The sequence below is a fragment of the Mauremys reevesii genome, linkage group 2 (assembly GCF_016161935.1).
Source record: "Mauremys reevesii isolate NIE-2019 linkage group 2, ASM1616193v1, whole genome shotgun sequence".
NCBI lineage: Eukaryota > Metazoa > Chordata > Testudines > Geoemydidae > Mauremys > Mauremys reevesii.
The window spans coordinates 89,228,827-89,246,472 of record NC_052624.1 but is presented as its reverse complement, the minus strand read 5'-3'; the positions used below and the strand labels follow the sequence as shown (position 1 = coordinate 89,246,472).

At 46.1% G+C, this 17,646-nt stretch overlaps 1 protein-coding gene across 2 annotated transcripts in view; it reads left to right on the top strand.

Annotated features, from left to right (window-relative positions):
* The window catches only part of DPY19L1 (dpy-19 like C-mannosyltransferase 1), a 104,120-nt gene that overhangs the window by 11,381 nt on the left and 75,093 nt on the right, over window positions 1-17,646 (top strand). For both annotated transcript variants that reach the window (XM_039523909.1, XM_039523908.1), the window contains exons 6-7: window positions 3,135-3,255; window positions 5,113-5,206. In XM_039523909.1, coding sequence (XP_039379843.1) covers window positions 3,135-3,255; window positions 5,113-5,206 — 215 coding nt within the window. The remainder of the gene's footprint in view (window positions 1-3,134; window positions 3,256-5,112; window positions 5,207-17,646) is intronic.

The window sequence follows — 17,646 nt, the reverse complement described above, 5'->3', positions numbered from 1 at the left end:
TACTGACCTTAATCTATGAATCATAGTTTGACTTCCATGTTGAGAAATAAATGCAAAACATGGAACTCTTAGGGAAGACTGCCTGCTATTACTTTGTATTTACTAATATTTGAGACTATTTAATTATCTGACTAAATCAAGTTTTTTATGAATCTAGCTTATATACAAAATAGGAACCTTATTCCTCATACATTTTCCCCCTCCTTTGGTTACAAAATATGCCAGTGTATAACATTTATATGTTGTTCTGCTTGAGTGATGCAAAGTTCTTTTCATTCTGAAGCAGTAGAGCATTTTGACTTCAGCTAAAGAGTGACCTAGTGAAGTCTAACCTACCTGATCAAATGTGTATACTTAAACTGCAATTAGTAGTTAAACTGAAAAATGGCAACTAAGTATCCTAAATGAGGACATCAAGACATGTGTCATTCAGATACACAGTGGTGGAGTTCGCTATAAGAGCATGAATAGGCAACAGTGCAAGAAATGTAGACTAGTTTATTCATTCAAATCCTTTCAGAATCTTGTTGGCATAACTCAAATCCCAAGCTTTCATTGACAAAGTACTTGAACATGGTCCAGGTAGCTAAGAGGCTATTGATGTGTGATTGACATAGCAGTTTTCCTGCATCTAATTTTCCTCCATTTCCATCAATCATTAGTAATGCTGTGAGTTTATCACGGATTCTGTGACCCCCATGACTTTTTGCAGTGGCCGATGTGCCTGGCTCATGGGTAGTTCAGGCAGCCCCTGCGTCAGTCGCATCGGCTGCCGCTGGTGCACTCTCGCCCCCATCCCCCCAGCAGCAGAGTTTGGGTGTGGGAGGGGGTAGGGGCTTGGGGCACGGGATAGCATGAGGTGGGTTCTGAATGGCCCCCCAGGTAAGTGCCACCCAGAGCCTGCCTCACCTGTCCTGTGCCCCAACTCCCTGCTCCCTCCCACACCAAAACTCTGCTGCTGCTGTGGGAGGGTGGGGAGAGCATGGAGCCAGGTAGGGAGCTTGCAGACCCCGCCGGCTCCCCAGCACCAGTGGAGGTCCCAGGCTGAGCACCACTGCCTGCTCCCCCCTCTCCCCAGCACCAGCGGGGGTTCCGGGCCACATGCTGCTGCCTGCATCCCCCAGCCCCCACGGTGCCCCTGGGCAACCTCCACCCCCAAGTCACTTAGAATTTCTTGTGAAGTATTGCTGAAACAGCAGGGTGCGTCAGACAAAATTTTCAAAGGAGCCTAACTAAGATACTTACCTCACCAAGGGTATTTGAGAATCTCCTCTGTCATATTTACTGAGTGTGCAGCAGCGCTCAGTAACATTAGCTGATAACTCATTTCATGATAAAAGTATCATGGCTCTTTAAGGTCTGGTTGACCATTTAGTCCTTTGAGAGGTATTGGACTTGGTAGCTAAGGAATCTAATCCTCACAAGTCTCGGGTTTCTGTAAAAAGGGAAATGTGCTTTTTAAGAATTTAAGATGATTTGTTTCTTCTGGTGCATGCAAAAGGGGAACCTGTGCTGAAATCCTAACTCCTCTAAAATCAATGGCAGAACTCCCCTTGCCTTCAGTGGGCCCAGGATTCATCCCTGAAGTGCAACTTTCTTTGAACTACCTCTAATATTTGGTCACAGTTCTCATTGCTTGGAACTTTAATTATGAGTGTACCTGACATTCTTGAAGTTCAGAATTTGCTTTTCCTCTGGTCAGTTTAGATGTTCTTTGTGATGGCAATTGGATAAATGATGGCCTTGTGATTAAAGGTCACTTGTGATTAAGGCACAGCTCTCAGTAATAAATAGCCTAGGTTCTATTTTCACTTCAGCCAGACTTTCTAACTTGCCTTGACTTTTGTGCCTTAGATTTTTCAATCTGTAAAATGGGGATAATACTATTTCCTATCTCTCAGAAGTGTTGAGGCTTAATTCATTCTTGGTTGTAAAATGCATTAAGATCTTTGAATGGAAGGCAGCACTATGGAAGTGTGGTATTATGGCAAATTCTGAGGTCCTTAGTCAGATAAATTCCAATTCTCTCTATAGGAATTAGCCTGAATAAGAAGGGAGTAAAAACTGAATACAGACTCAGGATTTGTCCATTACTATTACTATTATTCTGGCCATGCCAAGAGGCAGCTTTATTGTGTTCTCCTTCTTACTTAGTGATCCATAAAGAACATTATGCAATTCTTCATGTCTGTGTGATTATTTTCCCTAAAGAGATGTCTCAGTTTCATGTTAACCATCTCTCTGTGTCAGATATCTAGAGGTGTCCTGGTCAGATTAATTCAATCTTATATTAGAGGGGTGTGATTAGGGTATTTGGTTGTTTGACAGCTCCTTCTATGCATGTTTTGTCAATTTTGTGGGCAAAATTTGGGACCATCTGAGACACATCTGCTATGCAAAGTTTGGCCCATAGAGTTCTTTCAATAAAATGTTCAAATATACTAATTCCTGCATGGTTCTGAATACAGTGGTTCTCAACCAGAGGTATGTGTACCCCTGGAGGTATGCAAAGGTCTTCTAGGGGGTACATCAAGTCATCTAGATATTTGCCTAGTTTTACTACAGACTACATAGAAAGCACCAGTGAAGTCAGTATAAACTAAATGTCATACAGACAATGACTTGTTTATACTGTGCTATATACTGTGCACTGAAATTAAGTACAGTATTTATATTTCAATTGATTTTTATAGTGTTATGGTACAAATGAGAAAGTAAGCAGTTATTCAGCAATAGTGTGCTGTGACACTTGTGTATTTTTATGTCTGATTTTGTAAGCAAGTATTTTTAATTGAGGTGAAACTTGGGGGTATGGAAAACAAATCAGACTCCTGAAAGGGGTACAGTAATCTGGAAAAGTTGAGAACCACTGCCTTAGGTTGATGAGTATATAGACTTCTGATGTTAAGCAGGTATAGTGTTAACACTAATGCTGAGCAATAGAGCTATGTTGGTATTCAGAGTGAATCATCCCCCAACTGCTTAGTTTTGTAGAAATTAAAAATGTAGAGCCTTGGAAACACTTTCATGGCATTTTACTGGTTCCTGGCTGTTTGAAAGGCTGCCTTAGGTATTGAGATAATCTCTAAATCTAAGTTCCTACTTAGAAACTTCAAATCCTATTTTCTACACAGGTGGTCCTAGCCAGCTGGTACCGCATATACACAGGGGTAATGGATTTTATTGGTCTTCAGACCAAGACATGCTGGACTGTAAACAGAGGAGAAGGGCTTAGTCCTGTTGAAAGCTGTGAAGGCAAGTTTTTTTCACCTAGTGTATTCTTGTGGTTTTGCATGTATTTTGGAAACAGTAATGTTAGTGTGTCTTCATCACTGACTCATTTTCATTTAGTTAAGCCTGTGTTTTAGTGAATTTTGCAACATAGCATATGAAAAACATGGAAAAAGAGGGATTTTGTGCTATGCGTTGTAGAGGTATAGCTCAGAACTTGCAGCCCAGGTGGTGAGAACTAGGGGCTTGTCTTCACTGCAGCACTAGCTTGAGCTATAACTTGAGTTTTGCCTCTAACTCAACTCTTGTCCATGTGCAAAAATGTCTAGCTTGAGCTAATGGGCCAGTTGAGGAGGATGAGTTGAAGGCTCAATGTTGCGGACACGGGAGTTGGTAATATAGTGGGAATGCAGCAGCTCGAATTGTAATTCCTCAGCTGCTAACCAAATTCCACTGTGAAAGTGGAGTGTTTTGCATTTTGCTCCGTCTCACTTGAGCTAGGCTAGCTTGAGTACAGTAAATCAAGTGTACAAACTCAATCAATTGTTGTAGTGGAGGTAAGCCTAAATTGGTTTTAAGCCATCTTTGAGCCCTTCCAATTCTGGGTTGCTCTGAGGGCCACAGCGGCCACTGGCATAATTTAGACAAGCTTGTATAAGTTAGGCAGCCTCCCTGGGCTGCTGTCTGGGTGACATTGCTACTCAAATATCTGCAGTGCTGCGGCCCTGCCCTCTACACATCCCATACGCCAGAGCTTGTGAGGGAGTTTCAGAAGGCAGCCTTCCATAATGTGTTCCGTAGTGATTGCACTGGGGGGAATCCTCTCCTGGGGTAATCAGGATCTTTCACGCAGTTTAAATGGGCTGGAACGGATGTGAAGATCTTGTATCTGATCTTTAGTTCCCATAGCTCGGGCATGACCAACTGCTGTTTTAGATGTGGAGGAATGTGCTTGATAATGTGTGATAAAGCTTTTTATAATACCTTACGTACAAAAGGTGTCTTGTAAAACAGCCTTTTCATTTTGTCTCTTGAAATTTAGAAATATATTATAATTTAACTGAGCTGTATAAATAAGATTCACATTTAATTAAAAAAATCTTGAAAAACTTTTATGAAACAGACTTTAAATTCAATTTTACCTTAAGAGGTATATCCTTTGGTTTTTTAAATAAATGTAAAGGTTAAAACTGCTGGTAATGGAATAAAAAGTTAATTGACTAGTTTGAATTGTAAATGTATATTGTGGGATTTGTGCATGTATGAACTGCCCTCTATTAAGAGAAACCTAATTCACTTCTGCTGTAACTGTTTTAGTACTTCATTATTCTTAAGCTACCCCAAAAAATAATGACTCCATTCAGAGACAGAACAATTCACTTTTTATCTAACTTAATCAAAAGCAAGATATTTTGAATTATTCTCCTGACTTCTTTAAGAGGTAATATATTGATGCTTATCAGGGCTTCCATACATGCCAGTCAATTCATCCTCAGTTTTGAAGAAATTCCCTCCTATGTTTTCAGCACGTAGGGAATAATGTCTGCAGACCCGGGTGTCATCTTTTCCTTGCCAGCCCTTATGTATTGAACGTGGCTATTTAAATTACCTTTATTGTGGGACTCTTTTAGTTTTTGAATGCCTTGAGACTGCATCTGATTCACAGATTTTTCTGGTGGTGCAGTCCTCTTAACTACTCCCTCAGTTAGCTTGGAGATATCAAAAAAAAATTATTTTTGTTTTTCTCTATATACATGTAGTAAGATAACATACTATATAACATGTTGTTCTGACTTTTTGTTGCTAGAATAGATACACATTTAAAATCTGTCCTATTAGTATATTTTTGTCAATATCTGTATGTTAATTGCTGTTTGTTAGGATTGGGAGACCCTGCTTCCTTTTATGTTGCTGTGATCTTTCTTTTAAATGGAGTAATGATGTCATTGTTCTTCATATATGGCACATACCTAAGGTAAGACAGTTATTCTTTGAAAGTAATTTCAATGGTAACAAGTGTTTGTTTTTAGTAAACATTTTAATAACTTTTTAAAGTAAAAATGTAAGTGTCTTTTGGGATATTCAGTGAAGCAATTATTTTGGGGCATTATTTACATGTTAGTATTCAACATATACTGTTTTTGTAGAGGAGCTAGTTAATCCCTTAATTTGGATGACAACTAAGCAAATATGAGAAGATGATAAAAATATCAATGAGGTAGCATTTGGAAATCAGTCAGCAGGATAGTATACATTTTAAATAACATTTGACATCATCAACTCGGTTATTAATGTAATACATTTTCTTTTTAAATGTAGATGTTCAGTTATGCCTCTAACCCAGGGGTTGGCAACCTTTCAGAAGTGGTGTGCCAAGTCTTCATTTATTCACTCTAATTTAAGGTTTCGTCTGCCAGTCATACATTTTAATGTTTTTAGAAGTTCTCGTTCTATGTCTATAATATATAACTAAACTATTGTTGTATGTAAAGTAAATAAGGTTTTTAAAATGTTTAAGAAGCTTAATTTAAAATTAAACTAAAATGCAGAGGCCCCTGGACCAGTGGCCAGGACCCGGACAGTGAGAGTGCCACTGAAAATTAGCTTGCGTGCTGCCTTCGGCACCTGTGCCATAGGTTGCCTCCCCCTGCTCTAACCAAATCCAGAGTTTTATTTTGCTTTGGTTGCAGCTATACTGTGCTCTTTTGATTTAAACTACTTATCTAAAAACCATAAGACTGAAGTTTTTCCTTCTCAGTTGTTGCAATCTTACAGAAACAAAGAGTTGCATACATTTCCTCTTGTTGTGAATTTCTGTTTTTATTTACAGTATCTGTATGCAATTCAGGAACCAAAATGGACTTGGTTACGCTTCTGTTTTTCTATTGAACATGATGTACCGGTACTTCCCTTTATTCCCGTAAGACTGGTGCAAAAACAAATAATAATTGAGTGGGCGATGGATGAATTGGTCTCTTACTGCTCTTTGCTTTTCTGCTTCTGTACTCTTCTGAATATCAGCTGGTGGTATAGAGATAATGACTTATTACACTCTGGGCACTCAAATTTCAGGGGTGATATTGTATTTCCTGTGCTACAGAGGGTTCATCTGATTTTTTGTGTGTGTATATTTGATATTCTAATAGATGAATGCAGCATGTTCTGAGGCAACGGATAGGCCTCTCTTGTACATAAAAGTTATCAGGTTGAGGATACTGCAGGCAGTTTAAAGTGAAATCCACATTTTATTTTAATGTCACTCAAAGCTCATTATTGACTTAAGTTCTCAGTATTTTGTCTCCTGAGTTGGACTCAGAGATTTAGTAGTGAAATTAAGTAGTTTAGTTTAAATACAAGCCACCTGAAGTTCAAGTTGTATAGAAGTTTAGATTTCTGAAGTGTTTTCTATTGAGACACAAGATAGGGTAGGTAATATCTTTTATTGGACCAAGTGCTGCTTTTGAGCTTCAAAAAGCTGATCCTCTGGATTTTCCATTGTCCTCTATAAAGGAAGGTGGTATATCATTAGTGTAAAAATAATGCCAGAGAGAAAATAAGGTGCTCCTATTTTCCCTCTCTCATAATATAAGAATAGGAGATCATCCAATGAAATAAAAAAGCAACACACTTAAAACTGATGAAAGGATGTTTTTTTTAAAACCTCCCCCTTTCCCTAATAACCAACCAATTGAATTAATTGCTACAAGATATGGAAGCTAATAACTTGGTAGTATTAGACATTTTTATTGAGTATGAGAGCATTCATACTCTCATATATACATTTACACATACATATAAAAAAAAGAAAGGTAAAGATGAAACAAGGGTTTAAATTCCTTATTCAAGGCATAATCCAACCAGTAGCTGCTAGGGATTATGAAAAAAACTTCCCTATGGCAAATGATTCCATGAATGTCCACTAGGGGTTTCTTTTTTTCCCCCCTGAACCATTTGTTGTTGTCCAGTATCCTCTCTTTGACAATGGGCTAGATAAACAATTTGGTAATCTAGTATTGCTATAATTCTTGACTACTTGGAGATTGAGGGGGCTTAGACATTTGCGTGAGAAATGAAAAATCAAAGGGCAGACCATTCTGAAGTGATTAGAATTAGGTTGGATGAGGTAATATCTTTTATTACACCAACTTCTGTTGATGAGAGAGACAAGCTTTCATGCCACATAAAGCTCCTCTTCAGGTCTGTGTGGCATGAAAGCTTGTCTTGCTCATCAACAGAAGCTGGTTCAGTAAAAGATATTACCTCACCCACCTTGTCACTCTAATATCCTGGGTCTGTGCATGGCTACAACTACACTGCATAGAATCAGGTTGGCAGTTTTGGCTAATCAGTGATTGAGGAATTGAGATCAGAAGCTCAATTAACCACCAGAAGAAGCTTATCAATCTTCCTCATGCTAACTTCTGTTCATGAAATAGTTCGAAGGAACTTTCTGGTTGTAGGATGCAAATGATTCTGTTTGTAGGGTGCCCCAGAACACGGAGAACCTGAAAGGACCCTGTTGATTTTGTTCCCGCTGCCCCAGCAGTGAGATCTCGGCTCTCTCTCTTTTCTGCTCTTTCAACTGACTGAAGAGTTGCTTTTGGATAATGAAAAGTACCTACTCTAGTGCCTGTGCAATTTGTAGGGGTTTCAGTCCTTCTACGCCTCTAGCCAAAGCGGTGAAGAACAGAAAATTTAGGCCTTGTGTTGTACCTCAGGGAGCTACCACTCTTTGTCCTACTCCCTCCGCTACCTCTAAACTATAGCTTATTTTTTATGTTCTTACCACTACATTGAATAATTAATTATAAATAATTTTTCTTTAATTAAATGTCTCTGAACTTCAGAATATCGTATCTGGGAAGTCAAAATAGCAGTCCCTTCATTGCAACCAGCAAGTGGCCAACTGAAACTTACCTAATCAGGTCTTCGTTATTTCAGTACAGACCACTCATAAATATGACTTAATTAATTAAATAATAAAACTAAAATTTCTAGGTTTCAGAAACCTGTAGTATGCAGCTTCTGGCTGAAGAGCCTATTTTTTAAAGTCAGAAAAAAATTCATTTTGTGCCTCTCCTCCTTCAGCACTAGCCCAGTATTTGATCAAGAGATCCACAGTGTGTATAGTTCCTGTCCTTTCTTCTTCGAGTGATTGCTCCTATGCATTCCAGTTAGGTGTGCGCGCCGCGCGTGCACGACATCTCAGAACTTTTTTACCCTAGCAACTCCGGCGGGCCGGCTGGCGCCCCCTGGAGTGGCGCCACTATGGCGCCTGTTATATACCCCAGCCGGCCCGTCCGCTCCTCAGTTCCTTCTTACCGCCCGTGACGGCCAGTTGGAACTGTGGAGTGCTCTCTGTCCTCCACTACCCTAGCTCTCGCTAAAGGTTTTTTTGTATATAGTTAGTTCATAGTACGTGTAGTTAGTTGTTATAGTTAGTTAGTTAGTTAGGTTTTAGTGATAAGGTTAGGGGGGTTTCCCCTCCCTTTCCTCCCCCGGTGCGGGCTCATGCCCAAGGCACCGGGCTTTAAGCCCTGCGCAATCTTCCAGAGGCCTATGCCGATCGGGGACCCGCATGACGCCTGTCTTCGTTGCCTCGGCGAAGGTCATCGCACAGACAAGTGTCCGATCTGTTCCGCCTTCAAGCCGAGAACGCGTAAGGAGCGGGACAATAGACTTAAGCAGTTCCTCATGGAGGCGTCGCTACAGCCCCCGGCACCGGCCGCGCCGGCACCGAGAGCCTCATCGGTGCAGAGCGCACCGGCTGCTCCGAGCCGCTCCGGCACCGTGGCGCCGCAGCCTCAGCCAGCAACTGAGAAGACCCGGCACCGCTCCCTTTCGCCTGCTAGGAAGCGCAGGCTGGCAAAGGCGATCGCTAAGTCCCACGTGGAGGACTCAGCCATGACTATTGCGCCACCTGCGACTCCCGCGTTGGCCGTGCGCCAGGCAGGCACCGGGCCGTTGACTCCGGCGACGCAAGGGCCGTCGAGTCCGGCACCGCCACGCTCCCCGGCACCGTCCGCGGTTGAGCCATGACTGCCGTCGACGCCGGAGACGTTCTCCGCGGCGCGTGAGCTGATACAGCTCGTAGAGGCACCGAGCCTCCGGCCCCCGGCACCGCCGGTGCGGGCTGTCGCGTCCGTAGGAAAGCCAGCGATGATGATCCGGCCGCCCTCCGTGGACCGCCGGCACAAACGACACTCCCAGTCACGCTCCCGGTCCCGACGAAGGTCGCCTTCTCGCCGTTCCCGATCTCGGCACCGCTCGCCGTCCCGGTACCGGTCACCATCCCAACGCCGGTCAGAGTCCCGGTACCGTTCGTCATCCCGGTACCGGTCGCGCTCCCGGCACCGATCCAGGTCCCGATCGCCGTCGCATCGGCACCGCCGGAGGTCTCAGTCCCGGCGCCGTTCCCGACACCGCGACTCCCGCAGCCACTCCCGGCACCGCAGATCCCGCTCCTGGTCGAGCTCCCGGCACCGGTCGAGCTCCCGGCACCGCGGTGGCCGGCGGTCTCGGTCACCGTCCCGGTACTGGATGTACACACACCATCCCTCGGCACCGTCTGCGGACAGACTGCCGCCTTCGGCGGTACAATCCGTCAGCGCCTCAGCGCCTCCTTGGCCATCCCACCCAGCATCGGTGGCCTCCGGCGTTGACAGCACCGCGCACCTGCCACCGACCCCACACGGCGATCCTCAGGGGACTCAACGGTGGGGCTTCTGGGTTCCCTGGGCCCAGTATGAAACGCAGGGTGTACCGTTTCCCCCAAGAGACTTGGCCTCCGAGCACAGGGTCCCTGAGGCGACGGTTAGCCGTCCGGCTCCTTCTCCTCAACGCAAGCCCTCCGTTCCACCGGACCACCAGTCCTCCATGCAGCACGACCCAGCCGAGGCGCAGTCAACAGCCCCTGCGGCGGAGGCCGTCGTGCAGGGCTTGTCCTCATCGTCCTCCCCGGACGAGGCGGTGGCCGGTGCTTCAGCCAAGGAACCGCCGCCCATTGACCTGAAGGCCCACCAGGATCTGCTTCGCCGGGTGGCGACGGCCATGGATCTCCCAGTAGCGGAGGTCCAGGAGGACGAGGACCCCACTACCAACGTGGTGGGCGCGGACGCTCCCGTGCGCGTGGCATTGCCCTTTGTGAGGACAATCCAGAAAAACGCCACCACGCTCTGGCAAACACCCGCATCCATCCCTCCCACGGCCCGCGGGGTTGAGAGTAAATACTCAGTTCCCCCTACGGGCTATGAGTATCTTTATACCCACCCGACCCCGGACTCACTGGTCGTGCAATCGGTTAACGACCGCGAGAGGCACGGTCAACCTGCCCCTGCGCCTAAGTCCAAAGACGCCCGGTGCATGGACCTGCTAGGCCGCAAGGTCTACTCGGCAGGCGGCCTACAGATGCGCATTGCTAACCAGACGGTCCTCCTCGCCAGGTACGTCTATGACATTTTGACGTCCCTGGCGAAGTTCACAGAGCTCCTGCCATCAGCCTCCCGCCAGGAGTTCGCGGCGCTGTTGGAAGAGGGAAGGAGATCATCTAGGTCCTCCATCACGGCCGCCCTCGACGCTGCGGACTCCGGAGCTCGGACCTTAGCCTCCGGCGTGTCGATGCGGCGCATCGCCTGGCTGCAGTCCTCCACCCGGCCGCCGGAGGTGCAATATACTCTGCAGGACCTGCCCTTTGACACGCAGGGTCTCTTCTCCGAGAAGACGGATTCTCGGATCCAGACCCTGAAGGACGGCCGCATTGCCATCTGCACCCTCGGGATGCACACGCCGGTGACACAGCGAAGGTCCTTCCGGCAGCAACCCTCCCGGCCCTTCTACCAGCAACGCTATCGGCTGTACAATAGCCGGCGACCGGCTCAAAATCGCCGTCGTCCTTCCGGCAATTGGCGTAGCCAGGGCCAGGCCTCTTCCAAGGCCCCTCAGGGGGCCAAGCAGGCCTTTTGATGGGACGCTCGAGGACGGCCCATCACTCTCCCTACCGGATCCTTCCTCGTTATTTTACAACCGCCTTTCCCATTTCTTTTCGGCGTGGTCCCAATTAACAATAGACAACTGGGTGCTTCAAACAGTCCAGTCGGGATACCGCCTGCAATTTGTTTCGCCCCCACCTTCCCACCCACCCTCCCTGTCCCTCTTCAGGGACCCCTCTCACGAGCAAGTCCTCTTACAAGAGTTTCAGACTCTGTTGAGCGTGGGTGCCATAGAAGCAGTGCCTCAAGACAGGCGGGGCAGGGGATTCTACTCCCATTATTTTCTCATCCCCAAAGCGAAAGGGGGGCTACGTCCTATCCTGGACCTTCGCAAGCTGAACAAGTACCTGCTCAAGCCCAAGTTTCGCATGGTCACCTTGGGGACCATCATTCCTTCTCTGGATCCGGGAGACTGGTTTGCCGCCCTCGACATGAAGGACGCCTACTTCCATGTCGCGATCTATCCTCCCCACCGACGTTCCCTCCGGTTTGTGGTCAACAGCGCCCACTACCAGTTCGCCATGTTGCCGTTCGGACTCTCCACCGCACTGAGGGTATTTACCAAATGCATGGCGGTGGTTGCCGCAGCCCTCTGCCGTCGTCAGATACACGTCTACCCGTATCTCGACGACTGGCTGGTTCGCAGACAGTCTCGACAGCTCGTAATGGGCCAGATGACAGAAATCCTGTCCCTCTTTCAGCGGCTCGGTCTTCTCATCAACGCCGAGAAGTCCACTTTGATTCCGTCACAGCGGGTGGAGTTCATTGGAGCGGTCCTCGACTCCTTGTTGGCCAGAGCCTGCCTACCGCGATCTCGACATCAGACGATGGTCTCCATCATCCGGGACTTCGTCACCTTCCCGACCACGATGGTGCGCTCCTGCCTCCGCCTCCTGGGCCACATGGCATCATGCACGTATGTCACCGCGTACGCGCGGCTCCACCTCCGCCCGTTCCAGTCTTGGCTCGCGTCGGTGTACCGGCCGCATCGAGACCCCATCGACATGGTGGTCACGGTCACCAGGCCGACCCTCGAGTCCCTCAGCTGGTGGCTCGACCCGGAGGTCGTGTGTGCCGGAGTCCCGTTCCACCCTCCTCGCCCGTCCGCCACTCTGACCACGGATGCCTCAGCGCTCAGTTGGGGAGCTCACCTCGGCGACCTTCACACCCAAGGCCTTTGGTCGCCCCAAGAGCTCGCTCTCCACATCAATGTCCGCGAGCTGCAAGCGATCTGTTTGGCGTGTCGTGCCTTCCGCGCCCGCCTACAAGGCCGCTGTGTGACAGTGTTCACGGACAATACAACAGCAATGTTCTACGTGAACAAGCAGGGTGGAGCCCGCTCCTCCCTCCTCTGCAAGGAGGCGATGCTCCGGTGGGACTTCTGCGTGACCCACTCCATTCACCTGGAAGCGTCCTTCCGGGAGTGCAGAACACGCTGGCCGACCGTCTCAGCAGGTCGTTCCTCTCCCACGAGTGGTCCCTCCGTCCAGATGTCGTCCACACAATCTTCCGGAGGTGGAGGTTTCCCCAGATAGACCTATTCGCCTCCAGAGAGAACAGGAAGTGCCACCTGTTTTGCTCGTTCCAGGGTCGCTCGCCAGGCTCCCTGTCAGACGCCTTCCTTTACCCCTGGACGGATCGTCTCCTCTACGCCTTCCCTCCGTTCCCGCTAGTGCACCGAGTGCTGCTGAAGCTTCGGAGGGACAGAGCCCGCGTCATACTCATAGCTCCGGCCTGGCCAAGGCAGCATTGGTACACCCTGCTGCTCGAGCTCTCCGTTCGGGATCCCATCCCCCTTCCATTGTGGCCGGACCTCATCACCCAGGACTTCGGCAGACTCCACCACCCGAACCTGCAGTCCCTCCATCTTACAGCTTGGTACCTGAGTGGTTGACCCACGCAGAGAGGGACTGTTCGGCGGCAGTACAGCAAGTCCTGTTGGAGAGCAGAAAGCCTTCCACTCGCTCCACCTATCTGGCGAAATGGAAGCGGTTCGCGCTCTGGTGTGACCAGCGAGGCCTCAATCCCTTCGTCGTCCCTGTCCCTACCATCCTGGACTACCTCTGGTACCTTAAGGAGCAAGGTCTTGCGGTCTCCTCCTTGAGAGTTCACCTGGCAGCAGTGTCCGCCTTTCGTCCATCCGTGGAAGGTCGGTCCATCTTCTCTAACCAGATGGTTTCCCGCTTCCTCAAAGGCCTGGACCACTTGTACCCGCCGGTGCGGCGGCGTCCTGCCCCGACCTGGGATTTGAACCTCGTGCTGGCCAAGCTGATGGGTCCTCCTTTCAAGCGCTTAGCCACGTGCTCCCTGCTCTACCTCTCCTGGAAGACGGCCTTCCTCATCGCCATTACATCAGCGAGACGAGTCTCTGAGCTCCGCGCTCTGACAGTTAGTCTGCCATACACCGTCTTCCACGGGGACAAGGTGCAGCTTCGACCACATCCGGCCTTCCTCCCAAAGGTGGTGTCAGCCTTCCACCTCAACCAGGAGATCTTCCTCCCGGTTTTCTTCCCGAAGCCGCATACCTCGCCTCGGGAGCAACAGCTGCATACCCTCGACGTCCGCAGGGCGCTCGCTTTCTACATCGAGCGGACTAAGCCCTTCCGGCGCTCACCCCAGCTGTTCGTAGCGGTTGCTGACCACATGAGGGGCGAGCCGATATCCTCCCAGCGGATTTCCTCCTGGGTCACTGCGTGTATCCGGACCTGCTACGAGCTTGCTCGCGTGCCGCCATGCCGCCTCACTGCACACTCGACGAGGGCACACGCCTCGTCGGCCGCCTTCCTGGCCCACGTTCCAATCCAGGACATCTGTCGAGCGGCCACCTGGTCTTCGGTCCACACCTTCGCCTCCCACTACGCGTTGGTGCAGCAGTCTCGAGACGACGCAGCCTTCGGCTCCGCGGTATTACACTCCGTCACGTCTCACTCTGACCCCACCGCCTAGGTAAGGCTTGGGATTCACCTAACTGGAATGCATAGGAGCAATCACTCGAAGAAGAAAAGACGGTTACTCACCGTAGTAACTGTTGTTCTTCGAGATGTGTTGCTCCTATCCATTCCAGACCCGCCCTCCTTCCCCACTGTCGGAGTAGCCGGCAAGAAGGAACCGAGGAGCGGACGGGCCGGCTGGGGTATATAACAGGCGCCATAGCGGCGCCGCTCCAGGGGGCGCCAGCCGGCCCACCGGAGTTGCTAGGGTAAAAAAGTTCCGAGATGCCGTGCACGCGCGGCGCGCACACCTAACTGGAATGGATAGGAGCAACACATCTCGAAGAACAACAGTTACTACGGTGAGTAACCGTCTTTTTTTTATGTGCATGTGTGTGCTGTCCCCCTTCTGCAACTTGTGCATCGTAGTATGGCATTATCATCACCAAACCGCCAAGTTAGCAAAGTCTTAAATATAACCTTCCTTCTCCTCCTCCAAGAAACACCCCCAACACTCTTCCCAAACCCTGTAATAACTTTTTCCAGGAAAAGATTATGCTTACTGGGAGTTCAATACTATTCTGTGCTTCAGTATTCTAAACTGTCTTCCCATGTGGTAAGCTAATGCTCCCCGTAGGCATATATAATGCTACAGCATGCGTTATGCATTTAAGAGTTGGTACTTACACTGTAGTATTATATCATGGATTGTTTACCTTCAGTATATTCCTTAAACTATATTTATCTTTACTTTCCATAGTTCTTATTTTTAATTTGTTTCTGAAGGCAGCACCTTTGTTTCTTTGTTAATCATGTGTTTTTGATCTTGACATTTATAGTATTAATATAACGGAAAGGTCATATCTTAGATGCAGCATTGCGTAGTTCTATAGGAAATTTATTTTTGTGACTGTTTCAGCACCCTGTTGATTCGTTTAATCCTCCCCACAGAGTTGTACCCGGAACTCATTGATTCTGCATGACTTACGGTCTTTGGTGGCTCCAGGATCTTTGAGTATTTATCTGATTTTTTTTTTAACTCCTAACCGCTTCTACAGAAGTTTTTTTTTTAAACTGCATTATTTTATTGCTTTTTATTGTAACAAAAAATAAACTAGGATTTATCCTTTGTTTGGTCAGCAGAATTAGTTTTTGTATTTTAAAATTGTATACTGCATAACTTAAGAGCTAGTTAACAATTGGACAGAAAGTATGCAAACCAAAAACACAAAGGAAAATACTTTTACGGTTCTTGAACACAGTTCACACTTTAAATGTTTAATATCCTGATCATTTTTACAATAATTTCCCAAGACATAAGTCCATGTTGTGGACTAATTTTGCAGCTTACAAAATTTCATTTTTAAAATCAGCAATTTTTTGAGCTGTTTAAAGACAAACTGCTTTCAAAATAACCACTGTTTATTCTTGGGCAGGTTTTGTACTCTTGTAACTTCAAAACTAATGTAAATAGTACTGGTTTAAAAAAAATTACTCCAGAGCTAAACCTTCCTATCTCTCTTTTGACCCACAACACAATTATATTTCTGAATTATAAAGCAGTAAACCCTAATTTCTAGTAAAATGAAGACCTTATTACTGTATAGCAACACAAGAGGGCACTGCTGTAGTACTTCCATATTTCCAGAAAAACAGAATGTACTGTGTAGCTGCTTAACACTGTTTTTGTCCACATCAGATTATTTTTTAGTCAGTCTGTTTCAGTACTAGATTTAGTACTAACGTTTTGGTGTAACATTCGCCTACTTTAAAACAAATTTGTTTGGTCTTTAGGTTTGTTCAAGTGGTTTAATGTGAAGATGATTTTTGTCAAACAATACCATGCTAACAAATTCATTGAATGTTAGTATGGTGTTTATTTGCAACAACTTTGGTTTTTTTGGGGGGGAAATAATAGAGGGAATGTAGAGTAACAAAATTATAACATAAAAGCAACAAGTATGGGGACCATTCATGGTCCAGTTGATGTAGGGTGACCAGATGTCCTGATTTTATAGAGACAGTCCAGATTTTTGGATCTCTTTCTTATATAGGCTCCTTTTACTCTCCACCCCCGTCCCGATTTTTCACATTTGCTGTCTGGTCACCCTAAGCTGAAGGTACTGGCAACAACTCACATTGACCTCAATGAAGGAGGCCTGGGCTTCTGTCACCAAAAAGTTTGATCCTAGGTATTACCACTCTACTGTAGCTCACTGTTCATATTAATATAATATACTCACATATTAGTCAATTTATGAGGAAATTCAGTGATCAATGACTTTGGATATTTTGGGTGAGAAATTTCTTTGTTTTTTGGCTCAACTTTGTAACACTGAAAGTATTGGTATCAGGAGTCCATTTCAACACCCAGAAGGAAGTTTCCCTCTTAGTTAAAACATTGTTCATGTTTGGACACACAGTACTCCTTTCCTTTCTGACTATTCTGCATTGGCAATTTTCCTTTGAAATACTGTATTAGTATTCTGTTGGACACTGGCAGTTTCTCTGGGATATTGCAGGTAGGAGATATTTGTTCTTGATGCATCAGTAAGCTGAGTGTTGCACTGTGAGTACAGTTGCACTTCAATTATGTGCTGCTGTTACTTCACTGAAACCATTGGATTTTATTTCAATCAAGTCACTTTGATGTAAAACTGGAGTAGTGAATCAGGCCCTTAAGTTTTTCTGTTGAACAAATGAAACTCTAGAGCCAACAAAAGTCAGTTCAGTCAGCTATAGGCCACTTCTAAATGGTTAATCACAAAAAGTAACTTCCATCTTAGCCTCAGGTTTTCAAGATGCAACATCTAAGAATTGCAAATGTATGTTGTGTACAAGAAATGTGAAAACTAATTTAAGACTTTAATTACAATGTTGGCTATTTTTCCTTAAGAGTGAAAATTAGGTACCAGAATCCTAGATTAGGTGTAAGAGATCATTGGCACAAAAATTCTAATATTGAAATGTTGTGTTAAACAGAGAATTTTAATTTTTTTTTTATTATTGTTCCTTTAATCTCCTAGAAGGCAGTGTTTGAAAATTATCTGGTGGCTTACTTTCAGATAAGTACTCAGAAAAACTGCGGCCTTCCACATTTTTTGCTTTCCCTTTCAAATTGGTAATTCATCAGTTGAATTTAGAACACAAAACTAATATTGCACTTTCTATCCCAGTTTTATGGGATATAAAAGAAGGTATCAGATATTTGTCAAAACATTTAAAAGCTGAACTTGCATACAGTTATTCCCCATAGATAGTTTGTAACCTTCCCCTTAAATTTTTCTAATGTTTGTCTTGTAGGAATAGAATATTAAGCATAGGAAAGTGTGGGGAGGGAAGGAGAAGGTGTTTTTTGTTTTTTGTTTTTTTTTTTCCAGTAGTATGCATGTTCTAGCAATATTCAGTTGTGGATATAACAAAATCTGATGAGCATATGCAGGTGTCACATGAGAAGAAGGTGAAGGGTGAACATTAAAAATATTGTAGAAAAAGCA